This window comes from Balaenoptera physalus (genome assembly GCF_965194825.1).
Source record: "Balaenoptera physalus genome assembly, chromosome: X".
Taxonomy (NCBI): Eukaryota; Metazoa; Chordata; class Mammalia; order Artiodactyla; family Balaenopteridae; genus Balaenoptera; species Balaenoptera physalus.
Genome location: NC_138903.1, coordinates 54,489,067 through 54,514,410, shown reverse-complemented (window position 1 = coordinate 54,514,410; position 25,344 = coordinate 54,489,067). Strand labels below are relative to the sequence as shown.

The window sequence follows — 25,344 nt, the reverse complement described above, 5'->3', positions numbered from 1 at the left end:
CAGTTTTATACACATCAGTGTATACATGTCAATCCCAATCTCCCAATTCAGCACACCACCATCCCCACCCCACCGCAGTTAATAATCAGGACTTTTAAGAACTTGTACTGACTTAATTATGGGATCTCTTGAGGTAGCAGTGTATTCATGGTAGAAAGAATATTGAAAAAAAACCTGGTTTCTAGATTCAGGTCTGCCACTAATTTACTGCGTGCCCTTGGAAAATCTCTTCCCTTCTCTGGGCCTCAGTTTCTCTGTCTGTAAAACAAGGTGGTTCTACTAGAATCTAATGGTATAAGTTTTGGGGGGCCCACTGAGCTCTTTGAGAATATGATTGACCCTCTGCCCCTAGAAAAATGTACATATGGCTATACATACAGAAAATAGACCTTAATTTCACGGGGTACACAGACCCCAGATCTCAAGTTAAAAACTCTTAGATAATCTCTCATGGTCCTTCCAGCTCAAATATTCTCATGGTCTTTCCAGCTCAAATACTCTGATGTATTTTTGTGTTGATTCTAAGGTATCAAGTGGAAGTAAGACTGGGTGTAAAATAAATGCAGAGCTTGTGTTTCTATGGGTTTTCAGAGCTCTGAGTATAAAGCAGACGATTTTCTGACTTCTTTGTATAGGTCTGCCTCTGAATGCAGTCTAAGTAGGCTTCATCACTCATTTATGCTGACTCACTTATTTTCTGACCTTCAGAACCCTGGCTTCTGTATCATTTGTTAGGTAATGTTTAAAAAAAAAAACAGAAGAAGAAATTTGGAGTGTACATTTTCTCATTTTGAAGTTTTGTTTATACATTCCTACATGAGAACTTGCTCTTTTCACCACACCCCTATTATTTGGTAGAAGTAAAGAAAAGGAGAGAATCACTCTTCACCTCTCTGCTGTCATTTTTTCAGTTGAAGATAATGAGATTTATAGCTTCTGGCTTAAAAGGTTTTTAGAGAGCGTGTGTAATTAACTGTCTTAAATATCCAGCCCTATTGTTTTCCAACTTCCTAGTCCTGTTGCCTACATTTTTCACTGTAATTTATTATTAGTGCTTACTATGTGACCCTCTTGGTCATTTCAAGCCCACTGTTCTAGCCATTCTTTATACTGTTCCTTTTTCGCATGCCCTATACCCATACATTTGTATTTCCTTTCTGAAACTGACTTCATTAGACCAAAGAGAGTGAGAATGGAGAAGAGGGATAGATTTGATAGACCGTACAACCTCATAAATATTGGTTGAATTTAAATGAGTGGATGAAAAAGATAGGCTTTTGATTGCACGATTATCCTGTGCTTCCCATCTCCATCAGTACCTATCCAGTATCCCAAGCTTGAAAACTCTGTCAGCTTTGAATTCTCTCTCTTCCCCTCCATCTGGCAATTGCCTCATCCTGTCAGTTCTCCTCAAAAGCGTTTCCCAAATATCCGTTCTTCCCCACCTCTGCCTTAAGTACTATAATAACTTCCTGACTGGTTTACTTGTCTCTAGTAGTTGCTCCCCCCAGTATGGCCACCAGATTGCTTCTAAAGCCATATTTCTTGAGCACATATGATAATGTCACTTTAAACTCAAAATCCTCCATTGGTTCCCCATTGCCCGTAAGACCCTGGTAATTAGTGAGATTCTTGTTGCTCTCAAAAACACTATAGTATCCCTCCCTCTCTTGCTTTGTCTCTCATTATCTTTATTTTATTTATTTTTTTCTCATTACAAAAGTTATACATGTACGTTACCTAAGAAGTAAACATTTCAGAAATATATAATATAAAATGTAAATATTCCCTGTAGTTTGCCCCACAACACACACTATTAATAGTTTAATGTATGCTGCTAGATCAGCACTATTTGAACTTTCTGTGATGGTGGAAATGTTCTGGATCTGTACTAATACAATAGCCACTAGCCACATGTGGCAGTTGTGCATTTGAAATGTGGCTAGTGAGAGTGAGGAACTGAATTTTTAATTTTATTTAGTTTTGATCAATTTAAATTTAAATAGCCACTTGTGGCTAGTGACTACCATATTGGACAGTACAGGTCTAGAATTTTTCAACATATATAATTACATATATTATTACTAATTTGTAAAAATGAGATTATGTTGTGCATATTTTTCTGCAACTAACTTTTTATACTTAATGTATGATGAACATTTTCCAGGTCAGTTCAGTCAGTGTGACCTCATTCTTTTCAGTGACTGTATAATATTCCATTAAGTGAATTTATCATGGTCCCTGTTCATGGGCAATTCAGTTATTCACATTTTTCACAAATGCAGACATTGTTGCATCAAATATCCTTGAACATATATCTTTATATGTGTGGGCATTCTTAAAAGTGGATTTTCAGTTGAAGAGTATGAATATTTCAGACTTTACTAGATGTGGCCAAATTGCCCTTCAAATAGGATGCACCAGTTTCCATTCCCACCAACAATGCCTCTTTCTCCACATAGCCAGCAATGGTTATCATCCATCTTTTTAATCTTTGCCAATTTGATAGGTTATGCATTTTATGTCATGTTTATTTTGCATTTCTTTAATCATTAGTGAAATTGAGCATCTTTTCCTGTCCACCAGTGACTTTTCACTCCATTTGGAGTCCTAAGGAAAGAGTATACTCGCTACTATTAGGCCTCTGATACTATCTGAGGTATCTGGTTAACTGAAGAGTTTCAAAGGTTGAGAAACTTTTTTCCAGATCTCTCTAACTCTTGTCTTACTCGCAACCTAACTATCCTTCTAGGAATATAATTTCTGTTTTACCTTCTACTACAAAGGTTACTCATTTTCCCACACCCCATGAACCGCACGGTCCATGACAGGTTCAGTGTTCCCCTTGCTCCTTACAAAACTCCTTCCTCCTTTTAGGTCTACTGCAGTTAGCTATACCACTCTATACCTCTCCTAGTGACTCTTCTTTCTCCATTAAGGACTTTGGAAACCGCTTTAGGTAGGTGGTTTCCTCTCCATCCTGATTCTTCCTCTCAATCCCAGGAGATTTGACTGTCCATGTACAACCTATAAAACACTCTGCACTGATAGTTCTTTGAGCTTTTGTACTCCAGTTCTTACACTCTTACTCCAGCTAACCTGGTTCTTCTATCCCATGGAGACCTCTACACTTTTAACTCCACTTTTTCCACCTTTTCCTACCTTCTTCCCTATCGAGCCAAAACCTAGTGGTGTAGCACCTCATCTATTCCACCTTGCCTCTTTATCCTTCCACTCTACCTGCCCTGTTAATCCCATTCATTCTCTACTTTCTCTGCTCTTATGCCCTGAAAACTAAACATTACCACAAAGAAATAAATCCCATAGCCATGTTACTTGGTATAATTACAGATTTATGGTCTCTAATATTGACTGTAGTCCTATAGTCTTAGGACCACTTAACAGTCATTTTATGTGTCCCTGGTTGGTTCCAGCCCTGTTCCACCAAGCAGATATTCCTAATTTGTATTTTACTTTCAAGCTGGCTACACCACTGTTACTCCCCTCTCTGTAAGCACATATTCAGACATGTCTTCTTCTTTATAGAAAAATAAAGGTAACCTCTCATCTTCCCACTACTATTCTTACCAACTTTTTTTGCTCCTTTCTTGCTATCTCAGAGGAAATGGTGCCTCATCTTCTGTGTAAGACTAATCCCTTTACCTCTATTCTTAATCCCATCCCCTCCTTCTTCAAGGAGCCTCTTTCCCCTACATTTTCAAACATTTCCTTTCACTGGCTTCATCCCTCAGAAATATGCTCAATACTTTCTTATTCCTAAGAAAAAGAACTTTTCTTATTCTCTTCTAGTTACTGTTCTCTTTCCTCTTGCTTAGAGCTTTCTTGAAAGTAATTGGCCTTCCCTATTCGTACTTCCTCACCTCCCTTCACTCTTCAGTTCACTGTGATCCAGTTTACATACCATTACTACTGTTCTTGCTGAGGTCACTAATGACCCCTAACTTGTCAATCTCAGGGTCACTCTTTAATCTTTATTCTATTTTGACCACTCTGCTGCATTTGACATTGTTATCCCCTTTCTCTTTGAACCATTTTTGTAGTTCTGACCTTAATCCCACTGCTACTTCCTGGTTCTTTTTCTACCTTTCAGGCTTCTTTTTCATAAGCTGACTCCTGTAATAGCCCGCCCCCCTTCCTCTACTTTCCCTTTAAACGTTACTACTTTCTAAGGTCTTTCCTTTTCTCACTTTGGTCTCTGCCTGGACAGCACCAGCCATACACAGTATCCACTACCATCTCTGTTCATATAGTGGTCAAATCTATACTCTGGCTCAGATTCCTCCTTCTCCTGAACTCCAGACCCACATATGCAGTTGTCCACTGGATGCTCCATTAGATGTCCTTCAACTACCTCAGAATCTCCATGGCCCCAAATGAAATCTTATCTACTCCCAACACCAACTAAAACTTGTTTCTTCTTCTGTGTTCACTGTTCAGGCTAATGGTACTGTAATCCACCTAGTTACTAAGTGACACATTTAAGAGTCATCTTTGGCTTTTCCTTCTCCTTCATTCCACATCCATTCTCTTACTATGTCCTGTTAAATCTTCATTCTTAACATCCCTCTTCTCCTTTTCAGCCCCACTGCTACTGCATTAGTTCAGGTCCTTGTTGCATTTCACAATTTTAGTAACTCTTTGACTGGTCTTCCTAAATCCAAATTTATGTCCTCTATTCTCCTACTGTCACCACAGTGAGTACATCTGATCATGGCACTCCTCTGCTTTTAACACACCAGTGACTCCCTGTTGCCACCAGATATAATGCACACTTGTCAGTCTGACCCTTGCCCTCCTGGCCAGACCTGTCTCTCCTCACTCCCTCACTCCCAGCCTAGCCTCAACCACCAAGCTAGTTAAGAATTCCTCACCTATGCCTCGCATCCTTGCCTTTGTACATGTTGTCATATTATGCCCCTTGCCTGGAATGTCCTTTCCTCCTGGTCCATCTGACAAATGTCTACTCATCTGACAAGACCCACTTTAATTGTCTCCTCTTCTTTAGTTATTGTGTGCCTTTGTTGTACCTGGTATTAACTTTTATTGTTTTGGTTATCATTGGTTTGTAGTCATTCATTTAAATGTTTGTCTTTTTTTATGTACCTAGTGCACACAATAGTGCATCTTGTGTAGTCACTCAGTAATTATTGGCTAGGTGAGTAGATGAATGAATGAGTGAATAAATTTCCTTCTCCTTCCTCACCTGAGAAAATCCTACATTTTCTTCAAGGCTCAAGCTTCCCTGGCTCCTACAAAAGGATATAATTACTACACATTACCCTATAGCAGCAGTTTTTCCACTGCATTGTATTTATTTATTTACCTTTGGTCACCCTGACTAGTTTGCTCATTGAAGTCAGAAACTGAGTCTCATCTTTGTATCTCTAATCCTTAACACATACCTGGCACAGAGGTATATACATAATTAAGTGTTAGAATGAATAAGTGAATGCTCAATATCTACCATTGCCAAAATTGCACAGGTTGAGTAACTGCCCATATTTTTACATAGTTCTGATTGTACAGAAACTGACCTAAGACAGATAAACCTCTCCATCTTAAGTTGGAAGGATTTGTATTAGTAAGGCTAAATGGCTAAAGCTTCCAGAGGAAATTATTGTCAGGTCTGGGACTGGAATGCAGAACTGTCCTGTCTGTTTTTGAGCATGAATTCTTCCTCTTGCCCACTTCTCTCTCTGAGAATTGAGAATTGATCCATGTCTTCTTCAGAAGTTTTATGAATGTAGACCTCCTTTTGTTTTTCTTTTTACCCTGTATCATGTGTTGATTTTGATTTTCTTTTCCTTATTAGGTAAGCTCACCTTCTGTTACACTCCTTTATTTTCTTTGTCATTCCCATACAGGATGCTAATATTTTGAGAAGAAATTAATGTAGCCCAGTAAGACCAAGTTCTCTGCTGTAGGGATGGTAACCCTATTTATTAACCCGGCATACTATGAAAAATTGTCTATGCTACTTTTTGCCTCTTGTCTTAACAGGCAGTGAAGGTAGAAAAGACCAATGTCTTAGTCCATTGTTCTGATGGGTGGGACCGCACAGCACAGGTCTGCTCTGTGGCCAGCATCCTCCTAGATCCATTTTATAGGACATTCAAAGGACTCATGGTAAGAGAACAAGTGATTGGATTTTACTTTGCACAAGTGGGAGATTGTGAATAGGTCAAAAATAACTCTCAGCCAACTTGTTTTCTACAAGAAAGAGGTCTACAAAAACAGCTCTGTTTTTCAATTTAGCTTCTTTCTACTAAACTAGGCATTTACAGTCTATATACTTTCCATTGCACACTCAACATAGTTTCTTACCCATCAGAAGATAAGTTGGATGTAATAGGCTGATGTAAGGGGTAGGAAAGACTCCAAAAGTTTGCAAAGTTGAATGGATGACTTAAATAAGCAGACTGATGGGCTCATCATCTTCAACATCAGCTGTCTGGATGTCAGACTCATGATTTTTTTCTGGTGCTGAATCCAAGGTTTCTTAGTTTGTCTTTCTATGAAACAGAACTCACAGTAGGAGTTTATCCTCATTTTTCTTTTGGAAATGCTTTATTTTTTTTAATGGTTGAAAATGTGTTTATATCAAGATTTGTTCCTGATATAAACTCAAGTACTGCCTTTGGATTCCTGTTTTTTCATAGGTTGAATGTAATGTGTTTATCAAGATTGCGTTTAGTTATGGCTCAAATGGCTTATCACACATTATGTAAAAGCCAAAAGAAATGTGACAATGGATACAAATCCAGAATAATTTCTCCTGAGAGCTTTGAAATTTGAAGGCAGCCTGTATAGGCTTTTAAATGAAATCCAAGTTACTTATTTATCGTTTGGGAAATTAACTTTATGATCAGTTCAACACAAATTTGTACAAAGTCCACTTCAGCAAAGTGTTTTGATATTTTATAGGTATGGTTAATTAATTTTATGGTTTTCCTAATGCAAAGTTTTCTTTTCGTATAAAAATGAAGATCCTGATAGAGAAGGAATGGATATCCATGGGCCACAAGTTCTCCCAAAGGTAAAAATATTACCTTAACGGTAGAGGCTAAGGAGAATTTATTAGGGTGAGATTTATCAAAAACCCCAATATGTTCTTGTGAAAGAAGGAAGAGTAGGTTGAACATGGCATAAATCTCTTTTCATCAAGAAACACATATTCCAGACACTATGCTAAGGGACTAGGGCTACAAGGGTGACTAGAATATCATATCTGCCTTCAAAGTGAGCAAATGATTATATCAAATTGTTAAATATTTCAGGGAAGAACAGACATCACGGGCTACAGAGGAAAAAGTGCTTAACTGTTTTTGAAGAAGACAGGATAGCCTTCCAGGAATAGGCAGTATTTAAAAGTGAATTTTAGGGAATGAATAGGAGTTTGCTAGAGAGAATGGTGGGCATTCAGGCAGAGGGAATAATATCTAAGACAATGTACTTTTTAACCTTGTATAAGAAGAAAAGGCATGTGCGGATTTCTGTTCTTTGGTAAGAGGTGGATGCAAGGACTTACATTTATTTAGTGACCTAATGCTGCTATAAGCCAAGCAGCCTCACTGAGACTTTATGTGTGTTATGAGAACAATAACAAATGTTTACCGAACACCTAACAGTATGCTGTATACTATATCAGACACTGAGCTGGTGCCAAAGGCACATAAAATGTGAGTTTTACCCTCAAGGAGGTTACTATTCAGGTCTTATTCTCCTGCATCTGTGTGTATCCATTTAATTTCATTTGATTGTTGCTCTCTAGCTATTTGGGTCCATCCATTCATTCTTCCTTTGTCAACAAACATTGGGCCAAGCAATATGCCAGGTTTTAAGGAGACTGTATTAGAACAGATATGGTCTCTGTCCCTTCTTTTATAGAAAATAAAATCAATGATGATAGTATAGTATGATAAGTGCTAAGTCAAAGGTAAACATATACAAGGGAACCTTACCTATTCTGGGCAAAGAAAGCTTCCTAGAACTGATGGCATTTTAGAACATTAAGAAGATGAGGTTGATTCTATTTTTAGTTTTTGAGAAATCTCCATAATGTTTTCCACAGTGGCTGCACCAATTTACATACCCACCAGCAGTGTAGGATGTTTCCCTTTTCTCCACATGGAAGGACAGGAGGAGAAGGAACTAAGTTTGTGAGTGTCCAAGGCAGAAGTTAGATATTTTTACTTGATAGCCTTGATCTTTTTCATTAACACTGTAGACGTCAATGTGAAATGGGTTAGGGTTTAAGAAGATAGCTTAAAATTTGCAAGAGCTGTAAGGGTTAATGGGAAAACTGTGTTAAGGATATTCATAAAGGTTATTTGGGAGCAATTAAGTTCCAGCTGAGTATGGAGACATGATATCAATTTGCATGGTTTTATAATTTTCTCAAGCAGCATTTATCAGTCAAGATGTGGGAGTAGAGAACATAGCTTCTTAGGCTCATCAATGGTTGGATTTTGAAGGAGAATAATGACCAAAAAAATGACCAGAAAATTGAAGAAAATGGAGAGAGAATAGTTGATGGGGCAGACCATAGCATATAGTCTGGGTAAGGAAGAAAGGGAAGCTAGTAGGAATCTGGAAAGGTGAGAGGTCCAGAGATGAGGCTGGAGGAGATAAGATGAGCAGCCTTTGGAAATATAATATATGGTGATCAGAGTAGGATATTGAGATTAAGGTTTCAAAGTGGAGGAAGGACCTTTAGCTAACATCAAGAAACAGCCATGGATACGAGAGGCTGATGTGAAGTAGAGGTAAAGATCGGTGAAGATAATTAGATTTGAGTTAGTTAAGGAACCTGCTAAGCCACGTGTACGTGTAGGTCATCTGCATCGACTCCAAAGATAAGTATTTATGACTGGAGTCAGATTCTTCAGAAAATGTAGAGAAGTAACCCAAAGATTGTGGAACACAACATTGAGGAAAGTGAACAACAGCATGACCCATAGTGGAAGTGTTTTTAAGAGAGTGAAAGGAGTAGTAGAAAGGAGAAAGCCGATCCCACTTCTGCTCTGTTTTAGGATTATTATACATGGAGAGTGGAATGATGAGCATTCTCCATTTGATTTGGGCCCCAAGAAGAAGTAGTGTTGTTGGTGAGATGGATTTCAATTAAATCAAAAGGTAGAACATTCAGTGTAAAAGCTAAGGATTCCATGTTTATTTCTAGTGGAATAGGGTTTCTAATGGATGGTAGAGTTGGGAAAGAGGACATCATGGGAGAGGAAACATTAAACAATTCTGGGATGAGGTTTTTTCATTCATTTAATAAACTTATTAAATACCCTTTTCATGCCAGGCACTGTCCTATAAACAAGATAGATATGGTCCTTGCTCACATGAAGCTAAAGGTAGCTGTTTAAATTAATTAAAATTAAATACAATTGAAAATTCAGTTCCTTAGTCACACTAGCTGCATTTCAAGTGCTTAATAGTTAGTGACTACCATATTGGAGAGCACAAATATGGAACATTTTGATCATTGCAGAAAGTTCTATTGTAGAGGATGTAAAAGGAAATAGAATAGATGACCAAGGGCTTACAATCTGGATAATAGTGAAGGATGCTGGTGGCTAAGAGGTCCATTGGGATTAATTAACTTTGAGATTCTGGGTGGCATTTTGGCATTAGGCATTTCCTTACCAATGCCAACAGAGACAAAAGGTGACCTTGCTATAGCCTATTCCAAACAGTGTAATCCCTGATGTTAATCATTGTCTTTCTTTACCTTTATTTGCATCTCTCAGGTGTGGCCACCTGGATGGGGACTCTAAAGAAGTATCCCCTATCTTCACACAGTTCCTAGACTGTATCTGGCAATTAATGGAACAATTTCCTTGTGCCTTTGAGTTTAATGAAAATTTCTTGCTGGAAATTCATGACCATGTTTTCTCCTGCCAGTTTGGGAACTTCCTTGGAAACTGCCAGAAGGATCGAGAAGATCTGAGGTGAATTCAGTTTGTGAAAAAACACTGAATAGGGAGAGGGGATCAGTGTAAAAGAAATTTACCCACCACCCTGAATTTGGGACAGCAGTTCACGAAAGGGGAGGAGATGACAACTATAAAAATAACTTTTGAAGCATAAATCACTCAGTGTTTCCATGGAGATTCCTCAAAACCTCAGATTCTTTATCTGTGAAATAGGGATAATACCTACTTTTCAGAGCAATCCTGAGGAACCAGTAAAACAATGGATGTGCAAGGACTTTGTAAGGAATGAATTACTGTGCAGGTGTGAGTAGTCAATAGCTACAGTCCTTTATCATTTGTGTCAAAGATCATGTGTGAGTAGTCAATAGCTACAGTCCTTAATCATTTGTGTCAAAGATCACCAAATGGCAGCTCATAGGCCAAATCTAGCTTAACAGGTATATTTTGTTTAGTCTGTGGAGTATTTTTTAAACTGTGAATAAGATGTCAACATTTAAATATCACGATATTTCACACAAAAATCCAGTTATTTTAGGATTTTTTTCATAAATCAAAAAGCTGTTGTGCCAAGATATTCTGCAAAATCAGGAGCTCTGGCAGTACCTGACCTGCATTTTCTAATGGCAGTAATCAGCTAGAGCTGAATAACAGCTGCTCCACTTGAATGACGCAAACTCACTCTCGTTTGCCAGTTCTCACCCCTCTCTATAGTTTATTCTCAGTGCACTTCTAATGTTATCTTCCCAGCTCCTATAGGTGGTTGAATTTGCACCAGACTTAAAACTCTAACATCCTCACAATATATAAAACGTAAATAATTTTTGAAGTTGACAAGATAGAGTTTCTGTGAATAGTATTCTCCTTGTTTTAGAGTCAGAGAAAAAGAAATAGAGAGGGAAGTAGCTGTCGCACAGCCCAACCCACTCTTGTTTCATAGCTGTTGGTTGAGTGGCAGTTAGCTCAAGTTCTCAGGCCCCTCTGTGATGTATCCTGGATGAATCGGATGACATCTCTAATTCTGTTTTCTTGTCAACACAGAGATGGATCTTGCTGCTTTAACATTTGTGCTTACTTGGTAGCTTCTATGCACATTTCTGTTTCATTTTGCAACTAGACCTTTCTTACCCTCTTCGCAGATGCTTTCAGACACATTCATTCTGTCTCTGACCTGCTTTTCTAGCATTAAAATCTAAGATCTTTTCCATATTCTTTTTTCCGCCCTCTTAAAATGAGGCTAATATATCCTAGACCCATTCCCCACACAAATCTGAATCTCCATGTAAAAGTACAAAAGTTGAAAATTTTAACATGTTAAAATAGTGATTGCATAAAATAAACAGAAATATCATTCATCCATAAAAGAAAAGGCATGGACTCTAGAATCAGAGAGAGTTGGGTTCAAATTTTGGCTCTGTCACCTACTAGCTATGTGACTTTTTTCAAATTATTTTTTTGTCTCATTTTCTCATTATTATTTTGGGGATAAAATATCTCACAGGATTTTATTATGAAAATTTAATGAGGTATTTTAGGTAGAGTCTGGACCAGTGTTTCACACATAGTACATACTCAACAAATACTAGTTACCTTACCTCTGAAATATTTTTTTTCTTTTTTCAACCAAAAACAAATGAGAAAGATGGATATACAAGTCCTTTGACCTCATTAAAATGGTCTGAGGATTCTAAAAGTTTCAAGACTACAGTGTTTAGGTCCTACAACCCATACTGCTTCTCTTTGTTGTCCTCCTTGAGCTTTCTTTGACACTGTGTGAGTAAATGAACTTCCCATGCATTGTTACGCAGCAGCTCTCACTGGGACAATGGATCCCATGTTTTTTGCAGTGTTAACTAAGTGGCTCCCCAAGGACCCAACTAAGGTATAAGAAGAATCAGTCTTGCAATATAAATGTCACAGTCTGTGCTGCTCACCTAGATAACTCACAAATATTTGCTAATATAAATTGCTAATTGTCTTTCACTGTCTTATACCTTCTGAGAGGAGGAGAAGCTGGCTTGAAATAAAATAAAATATAGAAAAGCCAGAAATTCACCCTCTAGTCTTTCTGTTAACTTACCAGATTTTTAAAAGCAATTCTAGATTTTTTAAAACTGGAAAGGTCATTAGTTCATAGAATCTGAGATTTGGAAGAGACCTTAAAGGTCATATTTTACAAATGAGGAAATAGGCCCAGAAAGAGCTAGGGACATTCCTCAGATTACATAGCTACTCCATGGCAGAGACTATACTCAGCATCTGTTGCTTTTAAATGTGGAAGTCTTTCTAACCTCTAATTCATTTAAAGATTGGTAAGTTGAAGCCCAGATAATTTGTTACTCTATCAGTGTTCATTACCACTTATTTTCACTTTCCTTCTATCATATCCTGTCCCTCTGTCTTTTTTTTTTTTAAAGATTGATTGATTGATTGATTGCTATGTTGGGTCTTCGTTTCTGTGCTAGGGCTTTCTCTAGCTGCGGCAAGTGGGGGCCACTCTTCATCGCGGTGCGCGGGCCTCTCACTATCGCGGCCTCTCTTGTTGCGGAGCACAGGCTCCAGACGCGCAGGCTCAGCAGTTGTGGTTCACGGGCCCAGTTGCTCCACGGCATGTGGGATCCTCCCAGACCAGGGCTTGAACCCGTGTCCCCTGCATTAGCAGGCAGATTCTCAACCACTGCGCCACCAGGGAAGCCCCCTGTCCCTCTGTCTTGAATTAGGTTAATTGTTAATAAAATTTGGATGATTATCAAGTTCAACAGGACTGTTGATTTTACTTGCTTGCTGCTTTTAATTTTTTGGCTTTTTTTTTCTGACAGAATCTATGAGAAAACCCATTCCGTGTGGCCTTTCTTGGTTCAGAGGAAACCAGACTTCAGGAACCCTCTCTATAAAGGCTTCACTGTGTATGGGGTACTCAATCCTAGTACTGTGCCCTACAACATTCAGTAAGTTCCTAAGCTGTCCCATCCTTTCTTACAGCAAGCCCAGGGCCTCAGCTGCTTTGCCTCTCCTTGTATAGCTGACATCATCTCCATAAGCCTGGCTATGGAGTAGGACACTCTCTCCCCAGATCACCCATTCCTTGCTGCCTCTGAAAACAAGACCACACTCTCTTTGGTTGTTGTTACTTGCTGAGGGAAATAAACAAGAAACAATAGTTGATTTGTAGTAATACAACCAGTCAAGATGTAGGTTGTTTCATTCCTTTGAGTCTTTCCTTGTATATTCCTCTTCTTTCCCATCCTTTTCCCCAACAAAGAGAAGGAAAAACAGAGAAAGAGAATGTGCTGGTATTGTTTGCTCTACTTTCCCCCAAAAGTGTAAAGTATAGGGTGCCATGCTCACTGACCACAACTCAATGAGTACAAGACAGAACTGAATGCATTTATTAAGTCTAACGGTTTATTTTGTATATTCATTAGGATTTTATATATGTAAGATCATGTCATTTCTGAATAGAGATTGTTTTACTTATTCCTTTCCAATTTGGATGCCTTTTATTTTCTTGCCTAATGCCCTGTTTAGAACTTACAGTGTTGAATAGAAGTAGTGAAAGCAGGCATCCTTGTACTGTTCCTGATCTTAGGGGGAGACCTTTTGGTCTTTCTCCATTGAGTATGTTATAGTTTTGTTTTGTTTTGTTTTACAAATGACCTTTATCACGTTTAGGACATTCCTGTCTGTTCCTAGTTTGTTGAGTGCTTTTATGATGAAAGGGTGTTAGATTATATCAAATGTTTTTTCTGAATCATGTTGAGATGCAGATGACTATATGTTATTTTCTCCTTAATTTTATTTATTTTTTATTTATTTTTTTGTTTCTTTTTTGTTTGGCCATGCCACACAGCTTGCAGGATCTCAGTTCCCTGACCAGGGATTGAATCCGGGCCACAGTAGTGAAAGCCCAGAATCCTAACCACTAGGCGACCAGGGAACTCCCTCTCATTAATTGTATTAATATGGTGTATAACATTGATTGATTTTTCAGATGTTGAACCATCCATACTTTCCTAGGGTAAATCCCACTTGGCCATGGTGTATAATCCTCTTAATATGCTGCTGCATTCAGTTGGCTACTATATTGTTGAGGATTTTTGCATCTATATTCATAAAGCATATTAATCTACAGTTTTGTTTTTTTGTGATGTCCTGGTCTGGCTTTGGTATCAGGGTAATGGTGACCACATAGAATGAGCTAGGAGTGTTCCATTCTCTTCAATATTTGGAACAGTTTGAGAAGAATTGTTGTTAATTCTTTAAATGTTTAGCAGAATTCACCAGTGAAGCCATCTGGTCCTGGATTTTTCTTTGTTGGGAAGTTTTTGATTACTTGTTATAGGCCTGTTCAAATGTTTTATTCCTTCTTGAGTCATTTTTGGTAGTTTGTGTGTTTCTAGAAATTTGTCCATTTCATCTGTCTAATTTGTTGGCATGCAGTTGTTCAGGATATTCTCTCATATTTTTCTTTATTTCTGTAAATTCAGTAGTAACATCCCTAATTTAATTTATGATTTTAGTAATTTGAGACTTTTCTCTTTTATTTTTTGAGGCTGAAATACTTTCCTTTAATATCCAAAGCATTCTGTACGTAAACTGGATAATACATATTAAATGATACATTTCTATGACATTTAGGGGTTTTGGGGGCATTTTTTTCCCGCTTTATTGAGATATAATTGACATATAACATGGTGTAAGTTTAAGGTGTACAATGTGGTGATCTGATACATGTAAATATTGTGAAATGCTTACCACAATAAGATCAGTTAGCACATCCTCTACCTCATACAATTACCATTTTGCTGTTGCTGTTGTTATGGTAAGAATATTAAAGCTCTACACTCATAGCAAAAATATGGAACAATTCACAAATTTGCATGTTATTCTTTCACACGTGCCATGCTAATCCCTGTATCATTCCAATTACATTATATGTGCTGCTAAAGTGAGCACTCTCATTGTTTTTAATCAGTTTAGCTTAAAGTTTTGTTGAATTTATTGATTTTTTCAAAGAACCAATTTTAGTTTTGTTGATTTTCTCTATTTTTTTATAATCTTTATTTCTTTTATCTCTGTTCTAATCCTTATTATTTCTTTCCTTATGCTGACTTTGGGTTTAATTTGCTCTTCATTTTTAGTTTCATAAGGTGTAAAGTGATTTACTTGAGATCTTTCTTCTTTTTTAATGAATGCATTTACAGCTATAAATTTCCTTCTTAGCAGTTCTTTCTCTGTATCCCATAAGTTTTGGTATATTGTGTTTTTGTTTATACCCATCCCAAAGTATTTTTAAATTTGAATTTCAGATAAACAAAAAATAATTTGCTTAAAAAGCTTGGATGATATGTCTCTTTAATGCATTTAAAGACAGTTCTAAAATGTATACAGAAATGGATTTGAAAGTTACAGTTAAAAATTAAAAGTAAGAAATGGTGAATTGGGGCGTTCAAGACACAGCTTCTCTCATCTCCCTTGGTGTCATCTTCACCCAGGTGAGACCCCCTGGACATCCCTTTTCCCATTCAGGTTCCAGGAAGCAGTCAGTTAAATCACTTTGTTCCTTAAAGGTCTATGGAATAGATTCGAAGGAAGGGAATATGTGGGTTGAAGGGAATGTGTGTGTTTAATTCGTTAGTAGGTGATGCCAGATTAGCCTTAGTTGTTTCTTCTTGAGCCTGACCCTCTTGTGGGGGTCACCTGCTACTCTCTCTCTCAGAAGGAAGAGCCTGACTTCCCAGCCCAACCCCTCTACCTACTTCTTTCAGGAGACAGCCCTGCCCGTTTTATCAACAATTTAGGGTTCTGACCAGTGCTGTGATGAGCTATATTGGAGCCTATTGCAATGGGCCTGTATCCGTGCTTCCCCTCTCCCACTACCCTGTTCTCTGTATCTATGTGTTTGTCTTGTTTTGTCTTGTTTGTTCATTTTTCTTTTTATTCCACATATGAGTGAAATCATACAGTATTTGTCTTTCTCCATCTGACTTATTTCACTTAACATAAAACCCTTAATATCCATCCATGTTGTCACTAATGGCAAGATTTTGGCTTTTTTATGGCTGAGTAGTATTCCATTGTGTATTTTGTGTGTGTGTGTGCGTGTTTGTGTGTGTGTACACATATATGACATCTTCTTTATCCATTCATCCATCAGTGAGCACTTGGGTTGTTTCCATACCTAGGCTATTGTAAATAAAACTGCAACAAATATAGGGGTTGTGTGCTATGGTAAATAAAGCTGCAACAAATATAGGGGTTGTGTGTGTCTTTTCAAATTATTATTTTCGCATTCTTCAGATGAATACCCAGAAATGGAATAGCTGGATTGTATGATATTTCTGTTCTTAACTTTTTGAGGCGTCTCCATACTTCTTTCCATAGTGTCTGCATCAAGTTACATTCCAATTAGCAGTGCACAAGGACTTCCTTTTCTCCACATCCTTTCCAACACTTGTTGTTTCTTGTCTTTTTGATGATAGTCATTCTGATGGGCATGACGTGATATGTTTTGGTTTTGATTTGCATTTCCCTAATAATTAGTGATGTTGAACATCTTTTCATGTGCCTGTTGGCCATCTGTATGTCTTCTTTGGAAAAATATCTCTTCAAATCCTCTGCCCATTTTTTAATCATATTGTTTATTTTGTTGTTGTTGAGTTGTATGAGTTCTTTATATATTTTGGATATTAACCCCATATCAGATATATGATTTGCAAATAACTTTTCCCATTTGGTAGGTTGTCCTTTCATTTTGCTGATGGTTTCCTTTACTGTACAGAAGCTTTTTAGTTTGATGTAGTCCCATTTGTTTGTTTTTTGCTTTGTCTTTCTTGCCTGAGGAAAATATCCAGAAAGATATTGCTAAGACCAGTGTCAAAGAGCATACTGCTTATGTTTTCTTCTAGGGGTTTTATGGTTTCAGGTCTTATATTCAAGGATTTAATCCATTTTGATTTGATTTTTGTGTCTGGTATGAGATAGTGGTCTAGTTTCATTTTTCTTTGTATGTGGATTGTCCAGTTTTCTTAACACCATTTATTGAAGAGACTACCTTTCTCCATTGTACGTTCTTTGCTCTTTTGTCATAAATTAATTGTCCATATATGCATGAGTTTATTTCTTTGCTGTCATTTCTGTTTCATTGGTCTGTGTGTCTTTTTTCTGCCAATGCTATGCTGTTTTGGTACTGCAGCTTTGTGGTATACTTTAAAATCAGGGAGGATGATACCTCCACTTTGTTCTTTTTCCTCAGGATTTATTTTGGTATTCAGGGTTTTTTAAGGATCCACATAAATTTTAGGATGTTTTGTTCTATTTCTGTGAAAAATGTCATCGGGGTTTTGATAGGGATTGCATTGAATCAGTAGATTGCTTTAGGTAATATGGACATTTTAACAATGTTAATTCTTCTAAGCCACAACCACGGAATATCTTTCCGTTTCTTTGTGTCTTGTTCAGTTTCTTTCAACAGTATCTTACAGATTTTAGTGTACTGGTCATTCACTTCCTTGGTTAAATTTATTCCTAGGTATTCTTTTTGTTGTGACTGTAAATGGGATTATTTTATTTTTAATTTCTCTTTCTGCTAGTTTGTTGTTAGTGTGTAGAAACTCAACAGATTTTGCATATGGATTTTGTACCCTGCAACTTTATTCATTTACTATTTCTAATAGTTTTTTGGTGGAGTTGTTAGGGTTTTTCTATATATAAAATTATGTCATCCACAAATAGTTACAGTTTTACTTCTTCTTTTCCAATTTTGATGCCTTTTACTTCTTTTTCTTTTGTAATTGCTCTGGCTAGGACTTCTTATTTTGAATAAGACTGGCAAGAGTGGGCATCCTTGTCTTTTTCCTGGTCTTAGAGGTATAGCTTTCAGTTTTTCATTGTTGAGTATGTTGTTACCTATGGGCTTGTTATGTATGGCTTTTATTATGTTGAGGTGCATTTATTTTATACCCATTTTATTGAGAGTTTTTATCATAAATGGGTGTTGAATCTTGTCAAATGCTTTTTCTGCATCTATTGAGATGATCATATGATTTTTACCCTTCACTTTGTTGATATGGTATATCACATTGACTGATTTGTGAATGTTGAACCATCCTTGCATGCCTGGAATAAATCCCACTTGATCATGTTGTATCCTTTTAATTTATTGCTGTATATGCTTTGTTAATATTTTGTTGACAATTTTTGCATCTATGTTCATTAGAAATACTGACCTATACAATTCTTTTTTTGCATTGCCCTTGTCTGGTTTTGGTATCAGGTAGTATTGAGCTCATAAAATGAGTTAGCAAGCGTTCCTTCCTCTTCAATATTTTGGAAGAGTTTGAGAAGGGTAGGCATTAAATCAATTTTAAATGTTTGGTAGAATTTACCTGTGAAGGCATCTGGTTCTCAATTTTTTTTTTCTTGGGGGGAGGTTTTTGATTACTGCTTCAGTCTCTTTACTAGTGATTGGTCCATTCAGATTTTCCATTTCTTCATGATTCAGTCTTGGAAGGTCCATTTTTTAGGTTGTCTAATTTATTGCCATATAGCTGTTCATAGTATTCTCTTATAATCATTTGTATTTCTGTGGTATCCATTGTAATTTCTTTTATTTCTGATTTTAGTTAGCTGAGCCTTCTCTTTTTTTTTCTTTATGAGTTAAGCTAAATGTTGGTCAATTTTGTTTATCTTTTCAAAGAACCAGCTCCTAGTTTCATTTATCTTTTCTATTGTCTGTTTAATCTCTATTTCTCTTATTTCCACTCTGATCTTTATTATTTCCTTCCTTTTACTGGTATGTCATATTTTCATTTTCATTGTCTTCAGGTATTTTTTGATTTTGCCTTTAATTTCTTCATTGACCCAAGAGTTGTTTAGTAGCATGTTTTTCAGTCTCCATGTATTTGTGATTTTTTTTCCAGCTTATTTCTTGTAGTTAATTTCTAATTATATATGCCACTGTGATCAGAAAAGAGGCTTGATATGATTTCAGGCTTCTGAAATTTATTGAGACTTTTTTGTGTCCTAGCATATGATCTATCATTGAGAATGTTCCATGTGCACTTGAGAAGAATGTGTATTGTGCTGTAATTTTAAGGAATGTTCAATACAAATCTATCAGATCTACCTGGTCTAATGTTTCCTTCAAGGCTGCTGTGTCCTTGAAGACTTTCTGCCTGGATGATCTGTCCATTGATGTAAGTGGGGTGTTAATGTCTGCTACAATTATTATGTTGCTTTCAATGTACCCCTTTAATTCTGTTAATAATTCCTTTATATATTTTGTTGCTCCTTAATATAGTGCATATATATTAATAATTTTTATATCTTCATGATGAATTGTACCCTTTATCATTTTATGATGTCCATCTTTGTCTCTTGTTACATTTTTTTTTGGCATAGTCTGTTTGTCTGATATGGTATGGCTACACCTGCTTTTTTTTGGCTGTCATTTCCTTCATTTTGAGCCTATGTTTGTCTTTAGAGCTGAGGTGAGTCTCCTGGAAGCAGCATGTAGTTGGGTCTTGTTTTTTAATTTGTCCAGCCACTCTGTGTCTTTTGATTGCTAAATTCAACCGATTTTCATTTAGGGTGATTATTGCTATCAAGGACTTAGTAATGCCATATACACTTTTGTTTATGTTTGATATATATCTCTACTGTTTCTTTTTCTTTGTGCTTCTGTCTGCTATTTTAGTTTGGTGGTTTTCTATGATGTTTTTCTCAGTTACCTCTTTCATGTTTCATGCTCTGCTCTAGATTTGTGTTTTGTGGTTACTATAAGGTTTACACAAAGTGTCTCTTAAATAAAGTAGTTTTTTTCTTCTGATAACATCTTACCTTCATGTTTCTATACAGGTTCCATCCTTTTCCTCTTCCCTTTCTATATTTCTGTTGTCTCAAATTATCCCTTTTTAAGTTGTGAGTTTGTTACTAACTTGAAGTAGCTATAGTCAGTTTTGCTTCTTTTTCCATTTAACTTTTATGTTATAATTAAGTTTTAAACAATCTATTCTAATATACAGTTGTAATTTTCTGATTCTGTCTATTTACCACATTATTCAACATTTTCCGTACCTTTGCCTTTTTCTTTCTGGTAGAAGAGCTCCTTTTAACATTTCTTGTAAGGCAAGTCTAGTGCTGATGAACTTCCACAACTTTTGTTCTCTGGGGAAAACCTTCATTTCTCTTTCATAAGTGAATGATAACTTTACTGGATAGAGTATTCTTGGGTTACAGTTTTTAATCTTTCAGTATTTTTAGAATGGCATCCCATTCCCTCCTGGCCTGTAGAGTTTCTGCTAAGAAATCTGCTGATAGCCTAATGTAGGTTCCTTTGTAGGTTACCATCTATTTTTCCTTGGGTGCCTTTGAAATTTTTTCTTTGTCATTAACTTTTGAAAGTTTTAATATAATATTTCTTGGAGAAGGTCTTTTTTCACCAAGGTAATTAGGTGTTCTCTTGGCTTCATGGACATATATATCCAGTTCCTTACCCAGGTTTGGAAAGTTCTCAGCTATTACTTCTTCAAATGAACTCTCTACTCCCTTTCCTTGTCTTATCCTTCTGGGATACACATTACCCTAATGATGACCTGCCTAAAAGAGGTGGATAGCTCCCATGCAATTTCTTCATTGTTTAATATCTCATTTGTCTTTCCTCTTCTACTTGTGTCATCTCTAGATTCCTATCTTCAAGCTCAATAATTTTCTCTTCCATATGGTCAACTCTGTTTTCCAGTGGTTTCTATTGCATTCTTCATCTCATTTATTGTGGTCTTTAGTTCTAGAATTACTGTTTGGTTCTTTTTTGGAGTTTTAATCTGTTTGGTAAATTATTCCTTCTGTTATTTAATTTTATTCCTGAGCTCATTGAACTGCCTTTCTGAGTTTTCGTATAGCTTATTGAGTTTCTTCATGAGAAATATTTTGAATTTTCAATCAGATCACTGTATTCCATGACATTTTTTTCACTGAGGTATAGTTGATGCACAATATTATATAAGTTTCAGGTATACAACATGGTAATACAATTGTTTAAGGTTATATTCCATTTATAGTTATTATAAAATACTGGCCATATGCTGTATAATATATTCTTGTAGCTTACATATTTTATACATAGTAGTTGATACCTCTTTATTCCCTACCCCTAATTTGCCACACCCCTCTTCCCTCTCTCTACCCATAACCACTAGTTTCTTCGCTATAACTGTGAGGCAGTTTCTTTTGGTTATGTTCACTACTCTGTTTTATTTTTTAGATTCCTCATGTAAGTGATAGCATACAGTATTTGTCTTTCTCTGTATAACTGATTTCACATAGCGTAATACCCTCCAGGTCCATCCATGTTATTGCAGATGGCAACATTTCATTCTTTTTTTTTCACACACACACACTGATTTTATTTTTACAAGAGACAAATAAACTGACACCAAGCATTGTAAATGGATGACCACAACAAAAACAACGATTGCAATTACCAAATGTGTAACACACTCATACTATGTCATAATATTGACATTCAGTCCAGAAATCTTCCACTGTAACAGCTCCTTTACATTTCAGTGAAAATTCATTTGTATATTTTTTGACTCTGAGTCCTTGTGGGATTTTTTTTTTATTCAAACAGAAAGTCACAAAAATTATAATCATCCTCATCAGTTCACTCAATCCCATGTAATTAATTTTTTTTCATCTTGATCTTTTGTTAGCACTTTTATGAATTTATCCATTTTCCATTAGAGTTCTGAAAATGCTTATTCATTCAGTTCAGCAGTATAGTCAGTTACCAGAAACCTGTACTTCTCAGAGTCTTTTCCATGAACTCCTTGAAGATGAAACCCTTTTATAGGAACATTTTTGCAAAAGCATCAGAGTACACCCAGAACTGTCTGTAAATGACAAAAGACTTAAAAATGACCACGGTTAAAGATTTGATGAAAGTTCACAATAATGCAATTGACAAGGAAATTTAGTTATTTCTGACATATACATTTTAAAGTAATAACTAGAATTATGACTTATAACATTATACCAGAACATATAAGATTTTTAGAAATTTCATGTAATGTCTGAAACATTTATATTAACATATTTCCATACAAATAACTCAAAGAAAATTTAGTATTAGTTGTTTTTTTTGTTTGTTTGTTTTTTTATACTGCAGATTCTTATTATTCATCAATTTTATACACATCAGTGTATACATGTCAATCCCAATCGCCCAATTCAGCACACCACCATCCCCACCCCACCGTAGTTTTCCCCCCTTGGTGTCCATACGTTTGTTCTCTACATCTGGGTCTCAACTTCTGCCCTGCAAACGGGTTCATCTGTACCATTTTTCTAGGTTCCACATACATGTGTTAATATACGATATTTGTTTTTCTCTTTCTGACTTACTCCACTCTGTATGACAGTCTCTAGGTCCATCCACATCTCAACAAATGACTCAATTTCGTTCCTTTTTATGGCTGAGTAATATTCCATTGTATATATGTACCACATCTTCTTTATCCATTCGTCTGTCGATGGTAATATAGGTTGCTTCCATGACCTGACTATTGTAAATAGTGCTGCAAGGAACATTGGGGTGCATGTGTCTTTTTGAATTATAGTTTTCTCTGGGTATATGCCCAGCAGAGGGATTGCTGGATCATATGGTAATTCTATTTTTAGTTTTTTAAGGAACCTCCATACTGTTCTCCCTAGTGGCTGTATCAGTTTACATTCCCACCAACAGTGCAAGAGGGTTCCCTTTTCTCCACACCCTTTCCAGCATTTGTTGTTTGTCGATTTTCTGATGATGCCCATTCTAACTGGTGTGAGGTGATATCTCATTGTTGTTTTGATTTGCATTTCTCTAATAGTGATGTTGAGCAGCTTTTCATGTGCTTCTTGATCATCTGTATGCCTTCTTTGGAGAAATGTTTATTTAGGTCTTCTGCCCATTGTTGGATTGGGTTTTTTGTTGCTTTAATATTGAGCTGCATGAGCTGTTTATATATTTTGGAGATTAATCCTTTGTCCGTTGATTCGTTTGCAAATATTTTCTCCCATTCTGAGCATTGCCTTTTCATCTTGTTTATGGTTTCCTTTGCTGTGCAAAAGCTTTGAAGTTTCATTAGGTCCCATTTGTTTATTTTTGTTTTTATTTCCATTACTCTAGGAGGTGGATCAAAAAAGATCTTGCTGTGATTTATGTCAAAGAGTGTTCTTCCTATGTTTTCCTCTAAGAGTTTTATAGTGTCTGGTCTTACATTTAGGTCTCGAATCCATTTTGAGTTTAGTTTTGTGTATAGTGTTAGGGAGTGTTCTAATTTCATTCATTTTCAGGTAGCTGTTCAGTTTTCCCAGCACCACTTATTGAAGAGACTGTCTTTTCTCCATTGTATATCTTTGCCTCCTTTGTCATAGATTAGTTGACCATAGGTGCGTGGGTTTATCTCTGGGCTTTCTGTCTTGTTCCATTGATCTGTGTTTCTGTTTTTGTGCCAGTACCATATTGTCTTGATTACTGTAGCTTTGTAGTATAGCCTGAAGTCAGGGAGTCTGATTCCTCCAGCTCCATTTTTATCCCTCAAGACTGCTTTGGCTATTCAGGGTCTTTTGTGTCTCCATACAAATTTTAAGGTAATTTGTTCTAGCTCCATAAAAAATGCCATTGGTAATTTGATAGGGATTGCATTGAATCTGTAGATTGCTTTGGGTAGTAGACTCATTTTCACAATATTGACTCTTCCAATCCAAGAACATGGTATATCTCTCCATCTGTTGATATCATCTTTAATTTATTTCATCCATGTCTTATAGTTTTCTGCATACAGGTCTTTTGTCTCCCTAGGTAGGTTTATTCCTAGGTATTTTATTCTTTTCATTGCAATGGTAAATGGGAGTGTTTCCATAATTTCTCTTTCAGATTTTTCATCATTACTCTATAGGAATGCAAGAGATTCTGTGCATTAATTTTGTATCCTGCTACTTTACCAAATTCATTGATTAGCTCTAGCAGTTTTCTGGTGGCATCTTTAGGATTCTCTATGTATAGTATCATGTCATCTGCAAACAGTGACAGTTTTACTTCTTCTTTTTCGATTTGTATTCCTTTTATTTCTTTTTCTTCTCTGATTGCTGTGGCTAGGACTTCCAAAACTATGTTGAATAATAGTGGTGAGCGTGGACATCCTTGTCTCGTTCCTGATCTTAGAGGAAATGCTTTCAGTTTTTCACCATTGAGAATGATGTTTGCTCTGGGTTTGTCGTATATGGCCTTCATTATGTTGAGATAGGTTCCCTCCATGCCCACTTTCTGGAGAGTTTTTATCATACATTGGTGTTGAATTTTCTCAAAAGCTTTTTCTGCATCTATTGAGATGATCATATGGTTTTTATACTTCAATTTGTAATATGATATATCACATTGATTGATTTGTGTATATTGAGGAATCCTTGCATCCCTGGGATAAATCCCACTTGATCATGGTGTATGATCCTTTTAATGTGTTGTTGGATTCTGTTTGGTAGTATTTTGTTGAGGATTCTTGCATCTATATTCATCAGTGATATTGGTCTGTAATTTTCTTTTTTTGTAGTATATTTGTCTGGTTTGGTATCAGGGTGATGGTTGCCTCATAGAATGAGTTTGGGAGTGTTTCTTCCTCTGCAATTTTTTGGAAGTGTTTGAGAAGGATGGGTGTTAGCTCTTCTCTAAATGTTTGGTAGAATTCCCCTATGAAGCCATGTGGTCCTGGGCTTTTGTTTGTTGGAAGATTGTTAATCACAGTTTCAATTTCAGTGCTTGTGACTGGTTTGTCCATATTTTCTATTTCTTCCTGGTTCAGTCATGGAAGGTTGTGCATTTGTAAGAATTTGTCCATTTCTTCCAGGTTGTCCATTTTATTGGCATGGAGTTGCTTGTAGTAAGGTCTCATGATCGTTTGTATTTCTGCAGTGTCAGTTGTTATTCTCCTTTTTCCTTTCTAATTCTATTGATTTGAGCCTTCTCCCTTTTTTTCTTGATGAGTCTGGCTAATGGTTTATCAATTTTGTTTATCTTCTCAAAGAACGCAGCTTTTAGTTTTATTTATCTTTGCTATTGTTTTCTTTGTTTCTATTTCATTTATTTCTGCTCTGATCTTTATGATTTCTTTCCTTTTGCTAACTTTGGGTTTTGTTTGTTCTTCTTTCTCTAGTTGCTTTAGATTTAAAGTTAGATTGTTTACTTGAGATTTTTCATGTTTCTTGAGGTAGGCTTGTATAGCTATAAACTTCCCTCTTAGAACTGCTTTTGCTGCATCCCATAGGTTTTAGATCATCGTGTTTTCATTGTCATTTGTCTCTAGGTATTTTTTGATTTCCTCTTTGATTTCTTCAGTGATCT

At 36.4% G+C, this 25,344-nt stretch overlaps 1 protein-coding gene across 7 annotated transcripts in view; it reads left to right on the top strand.

Moving 5' to 3' along the window:
* Positions 1 to 25,344, top strand: part of MTMR8 (myotubularin related protein 8) — a 223,727-nt gene that overhangs the window by 83,048 nt on the left and 115,335 nt on the right. For all 7 annotated transcript variants that reach the window (XR_014258437.1, XM_082444954.1, XM_082444953.1 and 4 more), the window contains 4 exons: positions 6,022 to 6,147; positions 7,008 to 7,057; positions 9,780 to 9,980; positions 12,782 to 12,910. Coding sequence is in view for 6 of the 7 variants with exons in the window: in XM_082444954.1 (XP_082301080.1) it covers positions 6,022 to 6,147; positions 7,008 to 7,057; positions 9,780 to 9,980; positions 12,782 to 12,910 (506 nt within the window). In the remaining variant the exon portion in view is untranslated. The remainder of the gene's footprint in view (positions 1 to 6,021; positions 6,148 to 7,007; positions 7,058 to 9,779; positions 9,981 to 12,781; positions 12,911 to 25,344) is intronic.